Source organism: Triplophysa dalaica, chromosome 14, assembly GCF_015846415.1.
Source record: "Triplophysa dalaica isolate WHDGS20190420 chromosome 14, ASM1584641v1, whole genome shotgun sequence".
Classification (NCBI taxonomy): Eukaryota; Metazoa; Chordata; class Actinopteri; order Cypriniformes; family Nemacheilidae; genus Triplophysa; species Triplophysa dalaica.
This window is the reverse complement of record NC_079555.1, coordinates 12,069,543-12,096,686: the sequence shown is the minus strand read 5'-3', so window position 1 is coordinate 12,096,686 and position 27,144 is coordinate 12,069,543. Positions and strand designations below refer to the sequence as shown.

At 37.8% G+C, this 27,144-nt stretch overlaps 2 protein-coding genes across 4 annotated transcripts in view; both read right to left on the bottom strand.

Moving 5' to 3' along the window:
• Window positions 1–478: 478 nt before the first annotated feature.
• LOC130435954 (extracellular calcium-sensing receptor) lies at window positions 479–6,337 on the bottom strand. The gene is made up of 6 exons (XM_056766853.1): window positions 6,147–6,337; window positions 4,397–4,673; window positions 3,471–4,304; window positions 2,130–2,339; window positions 1,481–1,604; window positions 479–1,380 (listed from the first exon to the last, which is right to left on the bottom strand). The coding sequence occupies exons 1-6, from the start codon at window positions 6,335–6,337 to the stop codon at window positions 479–481; spliced, it is 2,538 nt and encodes an 845-aa protein (XP_056622831.1).
• Window positions 6,338–7,733: 1,396 nt separating this feature from the next.
• plch1 (phospholipase C, eta 1) overlaps window positions 7,734–27,144 on the bottom strand; it is a 57,390-nt gene continuing 37,979 nt past the window's right edge. For 2 of the 3 annotated variants that reach the window (XM_056766007.1, XM_056766008.1), the window contains 14 exons: window positions 24,789–24,896; window positions 22,399–22,560; window positions 21,327–21,389; window positions 19,644–19,729; window positions 17,664–17,761; window positions 17,159–17,338; window positions 15,838–15,945; window positions 15,547–15,671; window positions 15,360–15,444; window positions 15,101–15,247; window positions 13,878–13,957; window positions 13,455–13,514; window positions 11,999–12,356; window positions 7,734–10,718 (listed from right to left, as the gene is read on the bottom strand). In XM_056766007.1, coding sequence (XP_056621985.1) covers window positions 8,425–10,718; window positions 11,999–12,356; window positions 13,455–13,514; window positions 13,878–13,957; window positions 15,101–15,247; window positions 15,360–15,444; window positions 15,547–15,671; window positions 15,838–15,945; window positions 17,159–17,338; window positions 17,664–17,761; window positions 19,644–19,729; window positions 21,327–21,389; window positions 22,399–22,560; window positions 24,789–24,896 — 3,954 coding nt within the window. In that variant the 3' untranslated portion in view covers window positions 7,734–8,424. The remainder of the gene's footprint in view (window positions 10,719–11,998; window positions 12,357–13,454; window positions 13,515–13,877; window positions 13,958–15,100; window positions 15,248–15,359; window positions 15,445–15,546; window positions 15,672–15,837; window positions 15,946–17,158; window positions 17,339–17,663; window positions 17,762–19,643; window positions 19,730–21,326; window positions 21,390–22,398; window positions 22,561–24,788; window positions 24,897–27,144) is intronic. The other variant, XM_056766009.1, reaches the window with a different exon arrangement.

The following is a 27,144-nucleotide window of genomic DNA, read 5'->3' as shown; positions in this document are numbered from 1 at the left end:
TGATTTACAATAAAGTTAATTTAAGCAGATGACAATACCTGTTTTGCATTCGTATGTGTGAAATATGAATTGTCTACTAAATGTAAAAGAGCAAAATAAGATGAAACCTTTAAAAACATGTATTTTAATACATTATATAAAAGCTAAATGAAACACTTTTAAATATATTTTTACAATCAGGCTACCCTTATATTTTACATTCAGCACCAATTTGAAACATTGTGTATTCAGTGATAAATAGCCTTTGATCTTTTGAAACTGGAAATAGCTGACAGATCTATGTGTATATGACATCAACTTCATATGCATTGTGCATAATAAATCCATCTTAATGGTTATAAAATAGTTTCTCCATGTTTTTTGTTAGACTAAATAAATGACAGAAAGAGACAGGACCGAATCAGAATAGCTTTATTATAGATAGATTTATTAAGCAAGAATCACAGTACATACAAAATACTTTTTTCCACAGGCACAATTATGTTTTTCCCATAAGAAACTTCTTAGTGTTGTTTTCTGGCTTGAGTAAAATAATGTAGCATTTTGGGACAAATATGCAAACCAGAAGTCCAAAACTAGAGGCCAAGATGGCAAAAATCTCCACAGCCACGCTGTACTTTCCTGGAGAGCTGACATACGCTGGCACAAATGCAATCCACACCGCACAAAATATCAACATACTAAATGTAATAAACTTGGCCTCGTTAAAATTATCCGGAAGCGTCCGTGCAAAGAAAGCCAACAAAAAGCAGAAAGAAGCCAAAAAGCCAATGTAGCCCAGTACTGAGGCGAATCCTGCAACTGATCCCACCGTGCACTCCAGGATGACCTTTGACCCCTGGATTCCATAGTTATGGTGAGGTGAAGGTGGACTGACGGAGAGCCACATGGCACAGATAATCACTTGAACACAGGTGCACAGCAAAACACTTCCTCTCTGCTGACCGGGTCCAAACCATTTTATAAGAGCCGAGGATCCAGGTCTAGCCGAGCGAAATGCAACTAGAACCACAATGGTTTTGACCAGGATGCAGGAGAGGCACAGGACAAAACTGATCCCAAACGCGGCCTGTTGTAACCTGCATGACCAAAGCGAGGGCTTGCCTACAAACACCAGCGAGCACAAGAAGCAGAGTTTGAGTGACAGCAAGAGCAGGAAGCTAAGTTCAGAGTTGTTGGCCTTCACAATGGGAGTGTTTCTGTGGTACAGGAAAATAACAGCCACTGTAGATGTCATAAGTGCACCAGAAACAGCCACGCTTGTCAATGTGATGCCCATTGTTTCTGTAAAGGCGAGAAATTCAGTCTCTCTGGGCACACATTCGTTTCTGAAACTATTAGACCAGAACTCTGGGGGGCAGCTGTAACATTTCACAGCACCTGGGGGAGAACATTTTCACATGTTTTGTGTTATTTATTGATTTCAAAATGTGGTCAGGTGTTTATATTTTGTTCAAACGAATGAGGAAGGAATAATAACCCGTGATGTTGCTGATTTCACCATCAGTGCAGGGCAGACAGTCAAAACAGCACACGGGCAAACCTTTCTTAATGGCCTTACGTGTCCCAGGAGGACACTCAGCTGTGCAAACAGATACAGGCACCTGCGAAGATGAAATGTATAAGACTGAAATAAATCAAAGATGTCATTTCATTACATTTAAACATTCTAGATCAATTAAATGTAAATATTTTAAATGTCTGTTGACAAAAAATCATTTCTATTTAGAATTCTTTCCACTTGACTTCATGTAAAAATACCTAAAAATGGACAAATCAAGACACACTTGATGTACTCAGTGAGTTTAAAACCGGAGAAAATATTTTCCAATGGAATAAGAAAAATACTAAGTTAGGTTCGACATCTTTATTAAGTGAGCAACTTAATTCAAGATGATCTTTCTTACGTAATTCAAGATTATTTATATTATAAATAAGATTAATTTAAATTTTTCAGAACACAACTCGGCTAATTTTGCTTCTCAAGTAAATGTGTCTTGATTTTCGTGACTAGAAAACAATACAAAAATAAAAATTTGAAATTACAGTGATATATTTGATTCATTTTGGAGTGATCTTCAGTCATATTTCATTGTCAGATGCAATAAAATACTACAAGCCTCTCTTACCTTTCCTGAGTCTCCAGGCCATATAATAGCAGATTCATTCATGATAAGTTGGCTTCCCTCCACTTTACCGATGGTCACATACTGGAGAGAACCATCAGGAGCTCTTTGCCAGTTCACCAGATCATAGACAGGCGGGATGCCTCCATCCTGGAAATAAAACTCCTCTCCTAACTGAGTGGTGAAATTAACTTGTTCAATGTGCTGTAAAAGCTTTTAAAAAGACAGACAGAACAACATGTTTTTAGACCAACTGAAAAGTCTCTTTCAATCCCATAAACATCTTTTTTATTACACACTTTGAAATGTATCAATAAAAACTACATTTTGGAAACAACTTTTAACATGCCAATCCCAAGGTTAGGTTAGATCAGTTAGGTTTAAGTTTACACAGGTATACTATAATTTGTGTACCACAGGTACCACATGTTTTAAGAATAAGTATGTTCATCTATCTTTTAAAAAATGCTACTTGGTTTGATATTTTTTTGATTGAAAGACGTGTCTTAAATTCCAAATACATAATGTACAGAAGTCTTAGGCCACCATTAGATTTCAGCAATGATGTTTAAGTAGAATGATTATTTCTCAGTCTGTTTATTAGAATACAACCTTTGAATTCTGATAATATTCGCATGCAGCTTGAAAAAGAAAAGAAAAACTTTTAGATTTTATAGTCTGAGTTCTCATTGCACTTACAGTATGTGACCCTGGATCACAAAACCAGTCTTAAGTAGCACGGGAACATTTTTAGTAAAAGACAAAAATACATTGTATGGGTCAAAATGATAGATTTTTCCTTTATGCCCTAAAATCATAAGGATATTAAGTAAAGATCATGTTCCATGGAGACATTTTGTACATATACTACCTTAAATATATAAAAACTTTAGTTTTGTGAGTGGATGGCCTGCCACAGTGCCTCTGATTCACAACTTCAATATCAATTTTATTTTTTTGCACTCTCAGATTCTTGAGTTTTAAACGGTTGTATCTCAGCCAGATATTGTCCTATTCTAACAAATCATACATCAATATAACTCTTATTTATTCAGCTTTTAGGTTATGTAAAAATCTAAATTTTAGATCCATAATACTGTTTTTGTTGTCCAGGGTCACATTTGAGAAACCTGACTCTGTTTCACCAAATTGGAATAAAATGATAATACTTACTCTTGCAATAAGACATTTTGTAGCTTATTATTGTGTATATACTGTGTTGCCTACATATTTTCTGTTGTATCTTAGAGACCAAAAAAAAAAGTATAATCTTGGTGGAGCTGCTGGTGAGCTAAGACTTTTACACAAACTGTATACATAGCCTATAACAATTGATGTGCATACCTGTGCCAGGGTGATGCTATCCAGAGAGGAACACTGTGGTTTTCTTTCAGGGTTTGAGTTATTTTGTGTTGTGCAGGTCAACAGAGAATGCATTGCATGGGCAGCAGCATACACAGCCAAGTACACATTATAGGTCACTCTCAGGGAAGATGTGTCTGTAAACTGACGGTTCATTCCTTTCAGACTCTCTGTGCCGCTGCAGCGAGAGAGGCTCTTCTGAAAACCTGTGGAAGAGTTCTTTTGAAGGCTACAACTGAATATATTCTCCCACAAAGCCTTCAACAGAGCATCTTTAGGGTAAAGTGCAGGATGTAGTTGTCGGAGATGTGCATCAAAGCCAGGTATGTGTGCACTTCTTAAAGCCACACCGAGAGTTCCCTTGGAGATTGTGTAGAGCTGGGGATTGCTCAAGAGATGCCCACTGGTGCTCCAGATCTCACTGGCCAGAAACAGCCTGTCGGTCACATTTCTACGGACCAACTCCAACAGAAAAGCCTCCACATCTGCGTACCATGCAAACACAAGGATCACACGGGCAGATGAGGCTTGTACCGTCGTCGCTGCGCGGTCAACATCTTTGGCCAGCTGCTCCCTGTAGATGGTGTGAAAGAAAGCCAAGCAAATTTCCATCCCTTTAATTTCCTCTTCAAACACCTGCACTGCCCCACGGCCGTAGTCATTATCGACAACCACGGCTCCGACCCACGTCCAGCCAAAGCGTTTAGCCATTTGTGCCATCGTCCGTGCCTGATAAGCATCACTGGGGACAGTGCGGAAGAAATTGGGGAATTTTTGTCTGTTGCTGAGACACGGGCAGCTAGCCAGATAGCTGATCTAGAAAGACAAACAACACATGCTGTAAGTATAGGTCAATGATCAAGCATTTCAATTACAAAGTTACTTTTTTAGAAGTATCCTTAATGCACCATTGCGATCTGCAGGGGACGCAGTGTTGTGGACATGATAATGCTTTGAGTCGAGGCAGAATCTCCAATTATGAGTTTAGCAGGTCTGGTGTTGCTGCAGGTCTGGTTTCCGCCGCTGATCATTGACAAAGCTGATCTTAGGCTGTAGGGGTAACGGGAACAGCTATCTTGTATGTGATATCCCAGTTGAATACCAGGCAATAGAAAGGGATTGCGGTTAATTTCTTCAACAGCAAACACCACAGCTTGAACCCAGCGCATAGAACGCTCTTGAAGCCTGATAACAGACAGAACATTTTAAAGAATGGTTACAGACAGTTTCAGCACCAACAACATAAACAAACGTTATGTGGCCCAAACTTTACCTCTGGTAGACCTCAGCAAGGTTATTTTAGTTTACTAAAATTAAACCTTTGAAATCGTCTCTGTTTATTGAAATCAAATCAAATATTGACCTAAAAATTATGGGAAAAACTTAACTAAAGGAAAAATTGTTGCCTCAAATATAAATTGACATAAGTTTAAAGCACTACAATTATAATCATGAACAAAAACTAAAATAAAAATTACTTGATATTATATAGCAACATAAACAATAAACAAACATATTGTAAAAAGACAAAATCATATACCAAAATTGCTAATACCGTAACTTAACATAAACCGTAACAACTAAAGATTGAAAAATAAAAGCCAATTTTAAATATTAACAAAACTGAATAAAATAAATTCAAAACTATAATGACTTTGGACCTCAGCACAGAATAAAAAACTGTTGAGTAGTTTAATTTAATACAATTAATATACAATTCAATTCAATTTAATATTAATATTAATATAATTTGTTTAAATGTCATGTAATAGCCCCTAGCCAGAACGATAACCAAACACTTAACATAACCATACAAGGGTGTAATGAAGTATACCTGTGGGAAACGCATAAAGACATTTATGCCCAGAAACAAAATGTCAAAACGTTAAAACTACGAATTAAATTATTACAATTTTAATTTAATTTACAATTTTAAATGTATAATTTTAAAATGAAATTAATTGAAACTATAGATAGTATGAGCAAACTGCATCTCTAACCAAACCAAAAACAAAAATATTTTTTTTTATAATAAATTATAAACAGAGTATACTATGTCAGGGATTGTATAACTACACATGCAATTAGAAAATACACTCAATACACTTTTTTATAAAAATAAATAAAGTATACATTCTTCAGTGGTGTGTAAGTTTTGAACAATGACCACTTAAACCGACAAACAAATACAGTCTGGATGTTAGGAACATCCCCCCATTGCACACAGATGTGTGCGATCCATGAACGTATTTACATACCGTATATTGTTTTCCCATGATAAACAGTGCAACAAAAATAGAACATAAATAAAAAATATTATGAAAGAAATTGTAACAATGTTCAGTTCAGAAATGACTGAATACATGTTCAGTTACAGTAAATGTATTAATAATCCTGTTAACATTTCATAAATACTGCTGTTTCATCAACCAAACAGGTGGAAAAATAAATATTTGTAAAATCACAAAATAAAATAAAAGATGTAAAAGTAAAAGAACAAAAAGTAAAAGAATAGGTGGTGCCTCAAAAGTCCTCGTACACCTGTTGGGAAAACCTAGGGGAACATACTAAGTGTATAATAAACTCACATATAAATAAGTATATCGTAATACATGGGAAAAAATATTGTAAAGAGAATGTGACAGAAAACTCACTTACTCAGTGCACGGCTTTATTTCAGTTCTTTTGGTGAAGGTCAGGTCAGGGGTCGGCGGCAGGTTGTATATATTAATGAGAGCTCCAATGATCATATCACCATCCTTATAGAGACCGACATCATCTAAGCGCTGTGACATATCCAAGTTCACACACTTTTCCTGCTGAATCTCCTCCACCACAGTAAAACTCATCCCAGCCTCACATACTGACCACTGCAAAAGCACCAGCACAGACGGTAGAAGCCACGACTGAGTGAGTACAGACATTGGCACAGTTTAGTGTTACCTGCTGTCTGACAGCCTTCCTGAACCTTATGTGTTATGTAGAGTAAGAATGGATACCTGTTATGACCACAGTCCTAAGAGAGCAGCAGAAAAACAAAAGCCAGGCAATGGGAGGCCAAATTGTGGTTCCTAGGAGTCCAAAAATTAAAGGTAATTACAAAATAATTTGTGATGAGTTAACGGTTAGATGAAGCTGCAGAGGGACACTCTGTATTTTCGGAATAGTGAAGTACTGAGTCTCAGTTACTTATCTCCTGTCCACAACAACAACAGGGTCACATCTGCTAGAAAGCTTCTGATAGATTAAGTTTTAATTGCGAATGTTCACCTGAGCTTTCCGGGTATAACATTTCAGCATGAGTGAGACTGTTTTTGTGATTATCAGAGATTGTGATATCAAACTCTAAACCTCTTAGAAGAAAATACATTCATCTATATGGGAGAAATATATCATGGTTAGTCAAAAACACGACATGAAATCATCACAATCAGGGTTGCCAAATCTGCATGACAAAACCATCCCAGTGGCCTACCAAAATTATCCCATGACCCCAGCCTAAATACCCAAACTCTAATGCCTGGTTTCACAGGCAAGGTTTAAGACTAGTACCAGACTAAATCGAAAGTTTGAGCTGTCCTTACTGAAAATATCTTGAATATGTCACTACCATTGTTTTTTCTTAAAATGTACACCAGTAATGTTTTTATCTAATCTAAGTTAAATTAAAGTCGCGTTTATTAAAATGCCTTGTATTCTACGACATTTTAATAAAAACGACTTAAATTGAACTAAGGCATAGTCTTGGATTAGACCAAGCCTTTTCTCTGAAACCAGGCCTAAATAAGATAAATTACCCCAATACATACAATTCCTATTTTACAGTCACTTTTATGATTTACACACAATTTATTATTGAAACATCACTGTAGTAGTAATCCTAAACACGCTCAATTTTCATCAACATCTTCATATACTTGAAGAATAATAGCTGATAAACTGAATCTATCCACCTTTAGCCCGCAGATTAAAACACGCATGGCAACAGTTTAAAAGTAGCCATATTTCACGGAAGCTGGCAACCCTGATCATAATGAAAATGATATTGTAGAGGTATGAAAAATCACACAATCAACTTTTTTTAACTCCATGGCAAACATTTTAGAATTTATTGCATTGGTAGGAAAATGCTCACACTCATCTTTAATGAGCAACCCTAAAAAGAAAAACACACTAAATGCATTAAAGCACTAGAGAAGTGGGAAAGTTTTTTTTGTCGCAATCTCTTTAAAAGAAAACAAAATATTAAGTCTAACAAATGTTTATTTTTGCTATCTGTATCAAAGCAATTACAAAAATAAAACTTTCAACATACAGCTTTAGAATATGAAGAAAAATTTTCAATGTGTGACTAATAGAAAGCAAGCAAGTGAGAGCAAGCAGGTAAATGTGTTGTAATTGCATTCAATACAACACAATAATTCTGTGCAAAATCATAGCACAGGAACATCTACAGGTCTGTGCATAGTCATGCTGAAATGTTCACAGGTTCACATGCTGTTTCCTAAAGAAAAACATCACAGTTATTCAAATTGAAATGAAGACTCATAATGCTTTGAGTGAGGATAAATTTACCAAGTATGTACAAACTACATAGACATACAAATAACATTTGATATGCAGGAAGACTGAATTAAAAGTGAAGCCCATTCATGGCTTTGCTGTACTACATAAACAGAACAAATACCCCAAACTGTCCTCTTAAATTCAATTACTTGTTATTATAACAATTATTTTTCACCTTAAGACAACACACATGTTTAACAATACATTTTTTTTAAGAAAGACGGGACCACATATACATTAACAGTTTGATACAGTACACCCCCTACTGTGATATACAGCATATGTACAGTGCACAGTTCTGGAAGTGTCCTGCTACATACATCTTCAGACTGTTACAGGGAAACGCATGCAGAGTCCGAAAACAGCGCTGTCAAAGCCTCAGCAAAAAGTAAACCTCAGGTTCGGCTTGGCTGGAGAAGTCAGGAGGGAGCAAAGAATCATCAGCATAGTATCCATCTCCACATCCATAGCGTAGCGTAGTGCAGGCGCCTTCAGGCAAACCTCTATCCTCTGGACCTAGCTGATCCAGATAACCGGCGATATACGAGCCTGTAGAATGCCTGTTCGGTGGAGGATTTTGGGAAGAGAGCTTATTACGGAGAACTACGTCTGTGGAGCCCTCAAGATGCTGGTGTTTCAAGGCGTCTTGCTGTTTCTCACGTGCACGGTTGGCTATGTGACGCACACGACTTTGACTCCGGGAGGAAAGCCGCCTTGAGAGGAACGGTGGAGGATCTTCGGGATCATCAGTTGAACTTTGAAGGACTGTAGGTAGTTTAGTGGTGGGCTGAGAAGAGGAGGGAGCATGCATATAGTCCTCATGGTCTAAGGTCACAAGCTTGCGAAGCTGCTCAGTTAAGGGGTCCGATGACTTTGGTCTACCGGCCAACCCACACATCCGTCTTTGGTCTCGCATCGCAGGAGTGACGAAACTTCGGCTGATGAACTTGTACTTGCTTTGGAAGTTACAAGAAATGTCTTCAGAGGTCAAGTCTCCGAGACTCTTGGACTTGCACGTATTGGAGGACACTGGGGAGATCGGAGGATGGCGTTTTTGCGGGGAATATGAGTTTATGGGAGCTCTGTTGTCTTGTAACGCAACAGAGTTGTAAATCATCTCAATGTCTGATGCAGGTTTATACAAGTCTCTTTCTAATGAAGTTTGCCTGCCTCGAGTCCTTGCAAGACATTCGGAGGACAAAGAGCTTTTTGGCAAATGCTCAACTTTACAGCCACTTTGGTATCTTGTTTCCTGGTGCCTTTCCTCTGTTGTGTCTATTCTGTGAGTGCCAAGTGGAAATCTCCTGGGATGGGATTTGTTGTGATCGACAGTACTGGAGGTTGGAATGTGATGTGATGATGGAGACTGGTAGTGTCTGTGAATTGCTGTTTCCATTGAATGAGAATGACCTGGAGAAGGATGATTTGAGGGTTTATGAGGATGGGATGGTTCAAGTCTTGGTACGTGATACGGGGAAGGCTGATTGGAGCCGTTTTTGAGGTCATTACACCAGTGATGGTCTTGATTTGGAGAGATCAATGTGTCATCTAAGGGATCCCCGTCCACGTTGATTTCCACCTCCATCAGACTGCTGCTCGCAGAGTCTTGGCACAATAGGAAGCGGTCCGAGACTGTGCTGTTCATTGAGGTTTCTCTGTAACCTCCAAATTCATAGTGCATCATGGACCCTGTGGAATGACATTGACTGCCATACCTTGTCTTTCTGTTTGATACTAAGTTCACGTTACCTTGTGTGAACCTCTCCAAAGGCCACCTGATGGGTGAGGATACTTTGCTGGCCACTGGAGAGCCAATTAGGTCCTTTTGGAAGTTCTTTTGATAATGGTTGTGTGAGGAAACAGGAGAAAGCACCTCCTCATCCAGGATGGTGAAAACTTCAGGTTCGGTAGTTGCAGGACTTGAGGATCTGTCAGGTAGAGCAGAGGTTAAGCCAGAAGATTCTTGAATGGCCTTTAGCGGAGTGCTGGAAAGCTCATTGCTGAAATCAGGGAGGTCATTTGGTGGTAAGGAATATTTCAATGGTTGTGAGTTTGACAGTACATTTAAGGGGCTTTGCTCAACGGTCAAGTCAAATTGGCCAATCAGAGCAGATATTGATCCACAGGTGTCGTTCTCGTTTCCAAGGGAGACAGCATCAATAAGGCGAGACAGAGCACTGTCCTGAAGGGACACTTGACTCTGGTCAGTCTGATCGATTTGAGGGTCAGATTTGGTAAAGGTGCGTGAAGAAGATGAAGAAGAGGAGGACGAGGAATAAGTGGCTGCCTTGGTTGATAACACTTTATTTCTTGGAGATTGTAAGGGGCTGGATTCTCTTTGACTTTCTTTTCTTTGCATGCTTAAATCACCATTACAATAATCTGAGGGATCTAACCAGTGGTCTGCTGGCTTTTTGGAAGAACAAAATTGAATGTCCTCAGTTGGGATGACACCGTGGCTTGAGTGTTCTTGGTGAGGATCAACCACACTTTCTCTACTGCTTTCAATGACCAGGTATGGAGTTTCTATAGTTTCCTTGGGCTCAGTGTTACAGTCCTGAATGGGATTGGCAGAAAGGGAACGACCATCGGGTCTTTTAAAGGCAGAAGTTTCGATAAGAAGATCCATTGAGATGGATTTTGGCTTCTGATGGTGAACAGAATCTGTAGAAGACAATTAAAAGGAGATGATTGTTAGAAGTTTGAAAAAGAAACAACAGGAAAAACTCACAGACCTTCAAACAACACAATCAAACACACGTCACTCTGTACAAAGGACAAATGAAATGTACCACCAAGTACGACGGTGAGAAGGAAGTTTGATAATGGCACTGTAGAGGGAACATCCAGTTTGCATATATTTAACATTCAATTATTTGGTGCTTTTTTTTCATAATTTTTCAAACAACACACCATTGATGAATTATGGCCTGGATTTTCTTGTAAAACGAGAAAGAGTTTTTAAAGAAAAATCCTAAAAATAATGAACACATCAGTGCGATGATTCAGAACGGGGATGTTTTTGATGAGTCGACCTGAGTATGGCTTGTGGATTACCTGCAGGGGTTTTCCTAGTCAGTTTTCTACTACAGAGAAGCACAACAGTAAAGACAGAATAAGACAAAAGCAAGTTAAGATATCAAAGAAAGAAAAGCTTGTAAGTATGAATACTTCAAAGGGACCGATTAAAGCTAGGGTAGGCTGTTTCATAGAGGCTAGCAATAGCAACCTCTGAAGACACGCCTCCTCATGTCAATTACTATGTCTCACTAACATTTACTGTCTCATTAACATAACATTAATATTATGTATGTAACATTCATGTACGAGCAGGGTTATGCAATTCAATTTTGACTTCCTATAGTTGCATTTGGAACAAAATTTTTGTTTTCATGGACCTGAGACTTCTAAAGAAGATCTGTACTTTTTATATATAGACCACTTTAGTTTGCTGTCAGGATGTGAGACTTTGAAACAGTACAACACAAAATATACATTGCCTACCCTAGCTTTAACTACATTGTTTAATAGGAACTAGGGCTGCACATATTGAAGGTGATATGTGTTTATTTGCGAAATGATGCAATACGCAATTTGATAACTTGCTTTAATGCAGAAACAGTATTTCGTTTCTGTGTGTATGCATTATAGTAAATTATTTTTTTCATCTCCATATATTCCAATTAGTTTTACATCTTGCAGCCCTATAAGGAAGTGTAAAATAAAAAGTGCATGCGAACCAAAACATTAGATACAGAAAACAATGGAGTAAGTAGTACATGTTAACTATTAGATCATGTCTATGTATAAAATGTTTAATCTTCCTTTTTTTGAGAGGGTAACACAAGCAAAGGTAAGATTGTTCATCACAGAGCTGTAGCCGCGTTCATGTTATTTGGAAGACATTTACATAATCCAGAAGAATTATTCACATTTTTACTGACCAGTGATTGTGTCGGCTCCTGTATCTGTCCCCTCTTGATCTGTGGATGTCAGGTTGACTTTACTGTGTAGGAGCTTCTCCATGGGCATAGAGACTGGCCGGTGTTGAAGCGTTTTTCTATTGTCTGTTCTTCTCTCTACATCGGTAGGTTGAGAGTCCCCAGTACTCAGTTTTCTTTCGTGCGGAACTTCAGCTAACGGCATCTTGGTCTTTTTGCGGCCTTTGGCAGGGGCACTGGCTGTTCTCCGGAGGAGGTGGTCTGTTATGGAGCGTTTACGTGGTGGGACACCGATATTTGTGTCTACTGAAGACTTTGAACTTTTATTAAATAAGCCTCTGAAACCCCGAAGCTGACGACCCTGAGGTAAGAAAAAGGAGCAGAAAGATATTTTAAAAGATATTATTTGCATACGCATATTATACACCTGGGACCCAGCACCAAAAGGGTTCATTTTATTATTTATGTCATTTATGATTATGAAACAGAAAGAAAAATACCTTTTAACTGCAGCACAACCATGATATGGGAGATATGGGACTGATTCTTTACACAATATGTACTCTTATTTCTTACATTGTATATTATTTTTATAATATTAACTTCTAGTTTTTCCAGAATTCATAAAAAATTAATTATTTAAAAATTTTAAAATAACCGACTTCATTTTTCTAAGATCTTTAACCAACTCAACCCTTAAACAGAAATACAAAAAAGTCCTGCTGGGTCCCGAATGACTGTGAATCCAACAGTAAGCAAGCTCAGACAACAACAATGCATACATGCACCATCACATTCAGTTAAAAACTTCATATGCTGTGTGTTTTCACAAGACAAATACAGCACTGTGATATCAACCATTGCACTATACACTCAAACCAACAGATGGCAGCATAATCCTTTACAAAATCACCATCATTACAACAGATACAGTTATTCCCAACCAGAGAATGCACTGCAGCATATCCAACAAGAACATTGGAAACCTATTAAACATAAAAATATCTTAAAATAAGTAATTATGATGAATTTCATGTTCTTGCCTTATAAAACAGAAAACAAAATCATGCATATTAAGTTATTTTATATTCATGTTTATAAAACGTTTATGGGATTATTACCCATAATATAAAAAATATGTATATTGCTAGATTATACGCAGTATAAAATTTCTAGTTTGCAGTAGATCAAGCAAACTTTTTTCCTTAATATACATACTAAAAATGGGTTGGGAAACACTGAAATAATATATATAATTTAAACCCTAAAAAAAAATCCAGATTTAAGGCCAAAAACTGAATTGGCCAAATAAAGCATTACTCACACTTAAAAAAAGGTATCAACACAGTCACGCACATTTAAAACAACTTTCTTTTCACTGAACATCAACAGGATTTGACAGTGACGGCTCAGAGACGCTCATGCAGTACACATGCAGCACACTATATAGCCAGGGTACCTTATTGGCTCCTAGCAAGTGCATTATGGTATAACTTGGGTTGAGGACTAAAGGACTCCACTGGAAAGTAAAAATGTAAATGTTGAAGGACCTTCAAACACATAAAATCATTAAGTGATTTTACAATTGTAGGTATTTTCCTCAGTCTTATGATGGACATGCCAGCGCACATGTGTTTGGTCGTACTGCAGCAAAAATGGAAAGAAACAACAGCTTGTGTGACAGATTGTTTCGCTGGCGACCAGCTGAGCTTTTAACACCTTTTTATTTAATCTAAGCTCCATAGTTCCTTTAAAGTGACACTTCAGTAACAAACAGGACATTTTCTAAATTACAGCAAATATATGACACATTAACGTGTTGAATTTAAATCTGAAGCATTCCCTTTCAGTGAAGATGGCTGTACAGCTGTCATGAGCTCACCTTCCCATAGATGTCGTGCACTGTGATATAGACAAAAATGGATGCTTCTGTCATTCCTTCCAAATAAACGTGTCTATATCCTGTGAGAGTGGAAAGAAGAGCAATGATTGAAATGAATGGAGAAAGGCATTTGCGGGAATGGTTAAAAGGCGAATGAAATTGGAAAAAAACACAGGCGGTAAGACATGGTATCATCAGTATTTCAATGTTTCTGCACAGGAACACGTCTGCCATCTGTGAAAGCCGTATGTGACTGTCTGTCAGTGAGGGCAGAGCAACACATTACATGCTTCGTATGACACCATCTAACTGCTGGCACTGAACTCTATTACACTTTACATGCTATTTATTTAACCCTTCACCTCTCTCCCCCGTAACCCAATAGTCTATTGATTCCTTTTTCCTTTTGGACAGAGGTGTAAATTACGTGAGAAATTTTACTCTCAAGTACATACATATATGTACATTATCAGAATTGTATTTCCTTCATTTTTCTATATAATTATGCATCATACTTTTTACTCCACTTCATTTGAATAAAGATGAAAATGTTTTACCTTTAATTCTTAATTACTCTAGTATTAAAAAACATGAAATGTACTTATGAAATGGAGTACAAAGTGTGAAATGCTTTATAATTTAGTAAAAGATTTCTGTAATCTAGTAAAAAAATTCCAAAGTCAAAACATTCTGATAAAGTATGTATATTTAAAAATGTACTTGAGTAAAAATACTAAAGTATAAAAAATAAGTCTTTTTTTATTATTTTGCTTATAACAGATTTAAACATTTTTTAACTTGTTTAAACTGCTCTTATCTTTTTATTCTTACCTGCAAAATTTCCTTTTGCTATTTTTAAAATGCAGTTTATACATTTATCAATTTACCGTCTTGCCCGACTCAGAAGACTTAAATGGACGTAAATAAATAATTTAGCTGGCAAATTCAATTTATTGTGCATAGTTTTCAAACTTAATTATTTTTGGTTAAAGTTTATTTTTAAGCAAGCACAATTTTTTTTTAAATTGTCATTTCCACTACATAACATTATGACTTGTGGCAAAAATGACATCTGTTGTTTAAAAAATGGCTTTATATTTCTATTGAACAAAGTACACGAAGCAGATAAATAAAATACACAGAGTTTGTGCGTTTTAAAGGAATTTAAAACAGAGAAAAACGTGCCCATGATTGCAGAAAGAATGATTTTCAGAATCTCTTACCTGGCATAAGACTGCTGAACGCTACGGTCCTCTGACCCACAAAATCTCGGCCAATAGGGTCATGATCCCAGACCAGGAAGCGTACCAGAGCCACCTCAGGCATGTGTAGTGTGAAAGACAAGGTCTCTTCCCATACTGGATTAAATCCTACATGAACAATTACACTGAAGGTTAAGACACTCAAACACCCTCTCATCTTTCTTCCTCAAAGAAAAAGAATGCTGGACACACAGGTAAAAACAAGGAAGTCATACAGTACCATTATCATCCACAACTCTGGTCTGTTCTTTACAGCAATCCGCAGGAATGCCAATGATCTCCACCTCCACAAAAGGATCAATGATCTGTGAATTAAATCAGCATAACATAAGCAGTATATATATTATTAACAACACACGCTGTACTTCCTCAAACTGGATTATGTTTAGTAGGAATCACGTGCTCACCTCTCCACGGTCTCCCAGCATTGAGTCAGGGGGTTTGGGCAGCTGCTGTCCACTGATGATTTTTATCACCACCTGTTTCTTAGGATTTGCAGGCAGCGGATCGTCGTTCAGTGGGTTGAATGAGCCTGAAAATGATTATCAGAGAACGTCACAAAACCAGAAGACTCGCTTGTTAAGCATTTGTGTGTGATCTGAAGTATGGTTAGCTGGTTATTCTGTACTAATGAGAAATGCATTATAACACAGATGGGCGTCACAGTGGCTGCGTGGTGATAGAGTGAAAATGTGCACCTTTACTCATGGCTCCGGGTTTGAGCACATATCCGCTCCCTCCATTCACCATAAACTTGGCTCTGTTTAACTGCATCATGCGTCCATCCGTCTGGTAGTTTAAAGCCACTGCAGGTGAAGCAAAATCAAAAACCTTTTTCATCACACCCATTCTTTTTACTCCTTCTTTCTATATTTACTCTCTTTTTTTGCAATCTTACTTTTATCATTATTCTCTTTATATACTTCATTTCCATCTATTTCACTCTTTTTCAAAATATCATATTTTTTTCATTATTCTGTCTAGTCTGACTCGTCGTCCTTCTCTCTCTACTTCCCCTTAAACCTTCTACCTTCCGACCTCACTCGAATTTTACTCAGATAAATAATTTCAGGCATTTATTCATCCGTGTAAACCTAAATAAACCGGATGGATGAACAAACTTTGAGGTTTCATCATGGCCTGGTAAACATTTTGCTCAAACAATCAGGAGGCAAAAGTCAGAACTCAGCTGCGCTTCCACAAGTTCCAATTTACTCTTGTTTATTGGACCCTTATGATGAAAAACACGTGCACACACACACAAGTCTGGGGTTCTTCACCCATTTACGTCTCATGCTTAACACCTGCTCAGACTTTCTGGGTTTCTCCCTTGTCTTCCTGTCTATCTGGTTTATTCTTATTAAAAACGTTTAGATGTTTTCCTGCTCCGTTCCATCTGATTCGGTTTCTTCATCCTGCAGATTCTCCACACACAGAGGGAAATGGACCATTGATAACAGTTATTCATTTCAAACTACAGGGGCACGTGGCGAAGGAGATGACAATAATAATGTGTGCGAGGGTTTGTATGTCTAAGCCTTACAGTCGGTCTCTTGAGGAGAGTTTGTGTGCGCAAGTGCAAATGTGTTTTCCTTAATTGACTCGACTTATCCAGAATTGGCTGAGTTGTCAGTTTGACAGCCAAGACCCAGATGGTATGTGCAGCAAGGAACATATGGCATACAGGACAGAACCGCTAAAAAACACAGCATGCTCACATACACACTGACAAAAGGTCAGGAGGTCAACATGGTCATGAGTGAAATTTGTCTGCCGTATATGACTGAATCAACAGACCATTATAAATAGTGTCAGTCAATACCATGGTCAAGTTGGGACAAGAAATACTACTAACTACTACTAAGTTTCAGTACCATGAAATAATAATATTAACCTAATTATATAATAATGACTAAACAAAAATCTTTTAAAAACTTGGTATAAAATCCTTATTGCTGAGCCCTGCACATTGAACTGACAACACTTAATATTTCTATATTTGCATGCGTGAATGCTCACCTAACTGGCAGCCCACGTTCCAGTATGTCTGTGGGTTGAAGTTGCTGGAGTCGATGCGGTAGGCGGAGGGATAGATCCGAGAGAGCTGCCGCTGGTTAAAAGTCAGGAAGCGCTCGGCTTGGTGGTGCACCAGGTGCTGAGCCCGCGTCTCACTAAAGGACAGAACATTATGTTGCGATCCTGAGAGAAAAAGTGCAGAAACACAAAAATACAGAAGAGAGTTGGAGACGATGGTGAATTCATCCAGAAATAAGATTTCGCAAAAAGGAGTCTAGAAAAAGTTAAACAAATAGGCAGTTTATAAAAAATCTTTATCCTGAAAAATGTAAAAGTAATACCACATTTTAGCTACATAAAAAATAAATGTACAGTATATATGTATACATAACTAATTCCAAGCACAAAACCAAAATAAAAACATCTGCATCCATATTTGACTGGTAATGTAAACAAGCCTTAGCCAGCATAGAAATTGCAGGCAGACAATAAAAACAGAAAGTCTTACCCTCATCTAAACACTCCTGAGAAACCACAGAGTTGGTAAACACCACAAGATCTGACAGATCTCTGCTCAGCTTTATCGTTTTTCTCCTTCTTCCACCTCTACACACAAACACATAACAGGCCATAAAATTATAACATGCGATTTCTTTGCTCCTGCCTTAGACACAAACACAGGATGAACACTCACAGGAAATTACTTCAAAGACATGTGTAACATACAGTAAACAAAGGCTAGAAACACATCTACAAACGAACAGTCTCTGTGTACAGAGTGTGTGATACGGTCATATGGTCGGACTCTTAGACCAGAAAATATAAAGCCGTTAAAAAAGGTATCGTCATCAAAAACGTTTTCCTTCAGGAATCCTTCAGACAGACAGGGAGTGAGTTTAAGACATAGCTTCACATCAAGGTCTACTAAACCGCTAAATTAAACGCTAATAGCAATCTGTTCAAGCAATCAGTAAATACTTACAGCACATGTCGATGTCAAAGAGATGTTTTATCAGAGAAGATTAGAAAAGTGTCTTGAAGAGAACTTTGTCACAAATGAGTTACCTCATGGTGCCAAATGTGGTCAAATACTCATTGACATCAGACGCTAACAATCTCTACATGATGTCTGCTACATTATATGTTTTAGCATTTCTGTTCTCGTGTCACAGGCTGTTGTTAAACTACGAGTCACGTGATGTTGTCTCTGGAAAATCTTGTGTTGCTGCAGGCTGCTGGTCTTTCAAATACTGCTTAAACACGATGTGATATTCACTCTGCCCTCTGTCACTACGTGTGAGTGTTTCACGTCTCTTTCTTTGTGCTCTTGATTTGTTAAAATGGTATCTCTTTGCAAAAACAATGGCTATAGTCCATATTGCTGGGAAAATAAACAAATGTAGTAGCCAAAATTCCCGATATCCGAATAACATACAGTATGTGTATATTTGCCTCTAAAGTCCCCTTGTGTCAGATTTAACCATACAAATAAGATGTGCATGGTAAGCAATTGAGAAAACACTAAACTTGGCTTAAAGCTAGATTGTATGAAATTTAGCAGCATCCAGTGGTGAGGTTGCGAATTGCAACCAATGGCTCACTCCACCCCTCCATTTCGAAGCACTATGCTTTCGCTTCTTTGCCAAAGGAAATAACGTATGTATGAAGGCGCTCTGTAGAGCAGTTTGTCTGGTTACGGATAATGTTGAAACCACAAGGTGAATTCCATGTAAGGGGACATGCAGTGTTTGTAGATAGAAGGTAATAAATACTCTTCATTATGTAAGGTCTTTATACACCTCTGAAGACATAGTTATGTATATGTTATGTTGCATTTCTGTAAGAAAATTATTTTGCAAAAGGGCACAATAAAAAAAGCAAAGCGCAAAATTTTTATTTATTTCTGTGTTGTCAAAGCTGAAACGTCCTTTCAATACTTTTTATTGGTCAAATGTTTGCAAAAACTAAAAACATGAAGGGTGTCCAATTGTAATGATTTGTGGAAAAAACATAAATCACGAAATATGGAGACACGGTTTCTGACACGACAATTTTAGAAAATCTGTATGTTTTATCTAATATGGGAAAAAAGCTTGCACGAATAGAAGCATACATTGACAACTTAATTTAATATTGTGTTCATCCTCTCTTGCTTTATATTAAAAAGAGTCTCCTGGGCCCTTACTCAAAGAGCTAAGCTTTGAGATTTACATTGCAAGCTATACACATACAATGCTTTTAATTAAAAGTGTAATAATATATTTGAATAAAGATTTTCCAAAGCTGGATATTAAGGCCACTACTTACACAGAATAAAGATATACTGTGGAACAATATAGTAGGATTGTTTTCCCAATACCCTAAAAAACCCCAAAAAACAGACAGACAGCTAAACAAACAGACAGACAGATGTCTGTTGGTGTGACTGAAGTTTTACACAACCAGTCCGACAGGTAACATTTTGGAGGCCGAGGCGATTAGGACACACCTGCTGAACTGTCCACCTGATGTCTCCTGCAGCCCGTCATCGTCTGTTTCAACACTCTGACATTTCAGTCTTGATTTGGAGTGCCTCTGTGAACACACACACACACAAGCTAAATAAGTACATAGAGAGAATGTTTACTCTTAAGCGTTTGGATGGGTATTAATGAAATTCCTCCTACACATAACAGAGAGAAAGAATAGCACAGACTTGTTTTAAAGGGCACACTTAACATAACCACGCAACTGTGTGGATTTAATACTTGCCAGGCGTGAATAGCGACTAAATCCTTTAACTTTTTTTAGGCCTCGCAGTGCATGAAAGCTACAGTAATTACAGGCTATACACTCACTACTAACAAAAGAAAAACCTTTGAGACCTCATAAGCACACATACAAAACCAACATCATTGAGAGTGGGAGGAAACAGCAAACGCGAACGAGAAGCATGCAAGCCCACTTCCTGCGGGAATGACAAAGGAGACGGATGCGATCTGCAGGAGACGAGAAACCGCAACATATACCTGACAAGCCTGATTACAATTTAGTAAAAAAAAATGTGTAGACGCCTCAGTACAATAGGACACGATTAAATGTATGGAGCAGAAACTGCATGCCGCATGTTTGCTTGCTTCATTGATCTGTTTTTGAGGTGCAGAATTACACACAAATCAGTGTACGAGATGTAGATGAATAATGTGTTTGGTGGTTTCGTGCACAGGATGAAATTTGAGATTCTCTGGAGCTCAGAATTGTCATTATCTGTGTACACAATAAAACAGGACCTAAGTGAGTATCAAATATCAACATGTGTGACTAAACAAACCATGAATGCTATAAACCTCAGCATCTAAAGAGAGTACTTCAGATAAATCCAAGTTTTACAATAAGAAATTAAGAATGTTAGTTAATGGACTAATAGTTAGAATTTAAAGGTCCAGTGTATGACATTTAGCTGCGTCTAGTGGTGAGGTTGCGAATTGCAACCAATGGCTCACTCCATCCCTCAACCCTCCTTTTTGAAGCACTACTGTTGCTGACGTTGAACTAAGATGTCGACACATTTTCACTTCTTTGCCAAAGGAAATAACATTTAAAGACGTGTTTCCTGCTTTAGCGTCACATGCATACAAAACACGCAACACTTATTGTTATCTTTGCTATTATGTACCTTAGCCGGTGAAATTCTTGTATTCTGCATATTTATTTCAGTTGCAATATTGAGCGTTTCACTTGTCGGCTCTGTCGGTCATTCCACTTCATCATAGCATTAAATGGCCTCTAACACCCTCGCATTAGGCTACTGTACATCTTTTGGGAGTGGGGGCACTGATAGGTAAGATAATGGTTAAGGAGGGAATACGAAAATGAGTGACTGAATGCTCTGCTTGCGCAATATAACATTTCTGCGCATTCAATTTATAACACACAAAAAATATATATTAATCAGTTTGGCAGGCCATTAAGAAAAACGTGTCGCCCTGGCAGGAAAAATAGTCGCAGTCTAGAGCCCTGAGCACTGATTCCAAAAAAATCAATAGAGATTATTCTTTAAATGTTCCTGTCTCTAGGGAGTAAAGTGGAAAACAGTTGATACTGCAGACAGACACAAACAGGCTAAAGCAGAGACAAAGAGAGAGAGAAAGTAAAAAAAAAACTAAAAAGGCTCAATATCCTCTATTCTGACCTTCTGCTTGAGGTTGCTGATAAAAGAGCGACTCTGGGATTTCTTCATGCCATCTTTGGAATTCTAGAAAGCAAGCACATAAACAAAAGCAATTACATTGAGAGAAACATAATTCATCAAATTTTTGAAACCCCTGATGATAGAGTCCAGACAAAAATAACAGTCTATGCACGATTTCTCTGTTTAAAAGAGGGAAAAATTCATGCGTTATGGATTTGACAAAAAAGAACGCACATTTCTGAGAGACGCCACACTTTCTAGGATTTCTGTGAATTAAAATGTGCAAACCAGAAGCAAATGAGGAATATGTACCTTTATGGAAGTGACAATTCACTTACCAGACTACGGCAAATTATGCTTTCAAAACATAAAAAATGCATTTTCATTTTAAGAGAGACATGCGTATTTAAACCACCAAATATTGACATCAGTACGGTGAAAACATTTAATATAAACTTTGTCATCTTAAGGTTGACATTTGCATGGAATCGCCCATATTCACAAGCGTCAATAATTTGTCATATGGGCAATTTAAAAGGGGATTGTTTTCCACATTTTTGAGTTGGAAAGCCAACTGAACATTTCGTATATCATTTTGAGTTTCATTGAAGACAGAAACATGTGGATTTTGAGCAATACAAGATGTAATCTGTTCCTATAAGGCTTAACTCGGTCAAACCTCACAGTGTTACAAAGCATTTCAATGAATATTTGGGGTTACACATCACAAGAGGAAACGTAAGCATAAAATATTCTCCATACAAATTCTTAATTTAATTGCTTTCTTCATGGGCCTCTATGGTTTTCTATAAATATTATGCAGGAACACTGGAAGGGAGAGAAAATCCCTCTTTGCACATCACAATGAATGTTTAGAGGGTGCAAAGTCTAATAATAGGACAAGAGAAGAGGCAGAAGGAATATTAATTAAGTGATTCTCTGTCTCTCCCTGGATTACGAGTGTAATGTGTGTGAATTGATAAGGAATTAAAATTCCTTTATTTTCTTCAATCTCTCCACAGGAGCGCCTCAGAGCCAACCTCAGCAACATAACGATTCAGTTTAAAGCTACCTTTCGCAGGTTTCTCTGCAGACCCTCGTGAGTGGCACGGAGCAACGCTCTGATGGAGAAGCTGTCAGTGTCTTCTTTATCCCCGATCTGAGACTCCTTCATCAGAGAGTCGAGTTTCTTCCTGATGTGGGTCTCTACCTGGTGCTGACTGGTCCCGTTGGACTGAAATACCGACAGCAAAAGCAAAAAAGAAGGTGTAAAAATATGTATCTTATACTGAGAAGAACAAATTCTTAATTATAAAGGTTTTGCATGAAAATAGTGTCTATTCTTTGAAAGTGTTGTGTTGTCCATTTATACTTTAACAGGTTTTCATCAATCTTTCTTTCGCTCCCTTTTTCTTGTATTACTTATTTCTTACAGCAGAGATTCAGCAATTCACTCGCATTTCTTGAGGTGTTTAAGCAGCCGTGTAATGAGATGAGACATTGAAACCTTTAATATGCTCTCAGTAATGACTTCTTAGACTGATCATTAAACATTAATTACTCCTAACAAAACAACATGAATATTTTGTAAGGATGCATTAAAAGTCTATCAGAGAAATCACGATTGACCAAAATGACTCAACTAGAAAATCAATTTGTTCCTAGTAAATTAGTCATTTTGAAAAAAAATGAGCATTTTCAATACGGTTTTCGGCATAAAAACACAGAAGCTTGATGAATCTGTGTGTGGAAGGCTTGTGCTAGTGTGGCTAAATGCATCCAGTGGTAGTGTTGTGGCAAGACTGTCTGCTGATGTTACAGTTGTCTGTTTAGATGCGTTTCCACATAAACGGGAGCCTGCTGAGGTTTCGGGCTGTGATTGATCGCTTTTTAAAGACTGAGACCAACAGCTCACTGTGAGCCAGTGTGGGGAGGCAGCCAGTAAAAAAACTGCCAGTGAGAGAGCCTCAAATCCAAAAACGAAAGAGAGAGAGAGAGAGAGAGAGAGAGACAGAATGAGATAATGCGTTGAAAGAAGGTGGCATGGCAGCGCATGAAGAAACGCAACATAAAAGCTTGAGTGAAAATGTAGGAAATGACAAAACACACCTGTCTGGATTATTATCTCCGTGGGGACAGTCCATAGGCGTAATCATTTTTATGATGTACGAACTGTATATTTTATCCACTAACCCAACCCCTAAACCTGAAGATCATATAATATTTTTTTAATTTTTAGCTTTTAAAAAAATCGTTCTGTACGATTAAAACTTTTTTTTTTACACGTGGGGACCTCAATTTTGGCTCCCTCGATGAGTGTGCATTCATGTTTCCCCTGGGATATAAAAACAGGGCCACCTAGACACACACACACACACTGTATACATTTACAGTAACTCATTTGGCACACTGAGTACATATATATGTATTCTCACTGTACACATATACATGGAGAGAGAGAGAGAGAGAGAGAGAGAGAGAGATGATTTGGTCATTTAAGGCCAGGTATTAACCTGGACTGGATGGACTGGGGGCAAATTAGATATTCTAGTTGGGTAACAATTTTTCTAGTAATATAATCATAGTTCACTGCATGCATAATTTTCTGTCATTATTCATTATTAAATAGAGGACTCAAATTAGTAATATTTAATGTTTAACTGTCAGCTGGACATTTTTGGGGGGCCCATGGGAAATCTGTGGGTGAACTTCACCCCCTAGCCTCCATCTTTTATGCATGCTATTTATTTGCAGCTTTTTAAACAGATAGTTCGGTTCTAGAATCCAGTACACCTGGACAGACCATAGATATAAATAACTAGATATAGCATTCAAGCAATCCAGCAACGTAGATGTGTCTGCCATCTTGGAACTGTATTCTGATATCACTCACAGTTTACTAGAATACCCCAACGCTGCGCAGCCATGGCTGTGAAAACCACGGAGACTTAAATTCCTGAAAAATTTGATAACCTTCGTTGTTGTCATGCGTTTACACAACAAAAAATATGTTTTCATAATCATACACAGTCAGTTGGATTTTGATCGTGGACGTCCTACTTATAGCAGCCCATAGAAACTGATGCTAATGCGGAATCTGGTTATTTATATATGGGACAGACAGTTATACATAGAACATCACTATAAACACAGCTTCTAAAATTGTTTGGATTCAACTCGACAGCCCACGCAACTCAGTGCATTAACTGTGGTTTACATATTTTTATACTAGTTTACCTTAAATATAGCAACATTTAGCCATATAAACACAACAAATACTTTTGTTTAATTCCATTTGTATTTTATTTTATTTCATTTAGTATTTGTTTTATATATTATTTAATATTTGATTTAATCCATTATTATTTGTATTATCATTATTATTGTTTTTTTTGAATTAATACAATTTTATAGTTAAAAGCATTTATTTTCATTGATCACAACATTTTCAAAGTGTCTTACCATGCTGTTCTTCATCTTGAAGTCATCTTCAATCTCATCAGCGCTATCATCATCAGACACCTCCCCCTCCTCTGCATCTGCAGACAGGTACGGAGATAGACGCTTCCCCTGCAGACAAACAGATCACTTCTTTCATAATCCAGATTAAATCTCTTTACTTCCCTATGCGTTTTAGATCAAAAAATCACTATCACTGTGAAATACAAACAATCATTCCAGCGATACACGCAAGGCAAGATTATTACTGAGCGCCAGATTGTTCTACACCACGAGTCCAAACATTGACAGCACCTTACGCAGCCACTCAGAAATGGATACTAATGGCTGCTAGCTACAGCAGAAACTGTATGCAGCCCAAAGGCAAATGAAATTACATCTTCTTAATGACATATAGCCAGCAGCTATGACCCTGCAGCTCTTGTCATAGAGTCCATGTCATACCAAACCTGCTCTCGAAAAAATACTGGGTTATTTTCAGCCCAGCGTTGGGTAAAAAGGAACAAACCCAACCATTGCTTCAATACAACGTTTTTTATCAAAATGATCAGTATTGTGACACCCAAATTTAAGAATAGCTCTATATAATCTAACAAACTCTCACTATTAATTACGTTATTCGACCTTCTGTTGCTAATGAGAGACACAGCTCATGTTCACCTGTTTAGCACTCCAGACACTTTACTATGACAGCAGAGCATCCTTCAGTGACCCACAGCTCACTTTTTTCTTTGCCTGAGGATAAACAACATCATCTTAGACACTCGAGAGCACTGAGGCCCATTAAAGGGTCATTAAACCTAAAACTCCAAGTGCAGGCCCCTTTCCAGCTGTCCATTTCTTTCTCCACACATATAAACATTGGTGGGAAATAACAGCGCTGGTAGAGACGAAGGTAAAATCAATGCTGCTTGACCTAGACATTGTCCAGGAAGACAGGATGAATGCTGCTTTCATCGAGACATGATTCAAGCATGCGTGTAGATGCAGGTGTGTGCGAGAATGTAATGAAAGGAGGCCAGGAGAGATTTTTCTGAAGTGTGCTTCAATCACAAAGTGTCCTTGCTGTGTTTGAGAGGCTGGCGGTTTTGTTTGCTTAACCGGGTGGGTCCCGTAGAGCGGCAGGCTGGCCGTGCCATCTGTCTTGACCTGCTTTACTAATGCCAAAGGTTCCAGCTAGCGCAGTGACGTCTGCGTGTACTGAAGTGTCGCGGAGCAACACCCAACTCCCTCTTCCACATGACCACGTGTCACTGATGACACCCTCATGGACCAAATGATGGAGCTTCACTTTTGCAAGGGATAACTAAGTTCACTCCAAGTCTTTTCATTCATTCACCCTCAAAACCTGTATCTGACGGTTTTCTCTGTGGAACACAGACAAAAGATATTTTGAGAAATGTCTCTAGTTTTGTGTCCATACAATGTAAATCAAAGTGGGCCAATGTTGTTTGGTTATCAAGGTTCTTCAAAAAAAAAAATGTTGGGTTCTGCAGAAGAAAGAAAGTCATGCGGGTTTGGAATGGCATGAGGGTGAGTCAATGATTTCATATTTTTTTGTGAACTATCCCTTTAATATGCTATCAAAACTATCTTAATATAAAACAGGGGTGCCTCACACGTCCTGAAAAGAGAAGCTGCAGGCTTTTTGATCCCATGGTGACTGGCCCTCTCCATGTTGGCACAGGAGCCAAACAACACAATCCAATTACACTTTATTTTTATTTTAGTCAGCTTTTATCACGTTGATGCATGTCCAAGTGTTCATTTTATTAATACATTTGGTTTTAGTAAGTTATACGATTTAAAAAAAGTTTATTTGACTATTGAGTCATCAGGGAATAAGGGCAGGACCTTCATACCGCGGTCCACTTTGTGCTCACTACTGTGCAGATTTAAGTGTCACTTACGATTCCTTCTGCTCATGCCCAGCTCCACACTGACGTTTTTGCGTAACATGTCAGTGACCATCGTCAGACGTTTTGCGCTCAATTCATTACACTTACATTTAGTTTACATTTACGCATTTGGTAGACACTTTTATCCAAAGCGACTCACACTACATTATCCTATACATTTATACATTATACATAGGTATGTGCAATCCCCTAGGATCGAACCCACAATCTTGTGTTGTTAAAACAATGCTCTTACCACCGAGCTACAGGAAAGCTGGAAGTGGCGTCATGCCGTTCATCTATTTTACAGTCAATGGTATAAACCATGTTCACGTAGATTTCTCTAAGTCTCTTATTTTTGTTCAGGTGAACATTTCAGACCATTTTGTGAATTAAAAGAACCAAGAATTAAAAAAGAATTCACTCACAAATAGGAAAATCATTAGGGCATCTTATACTCC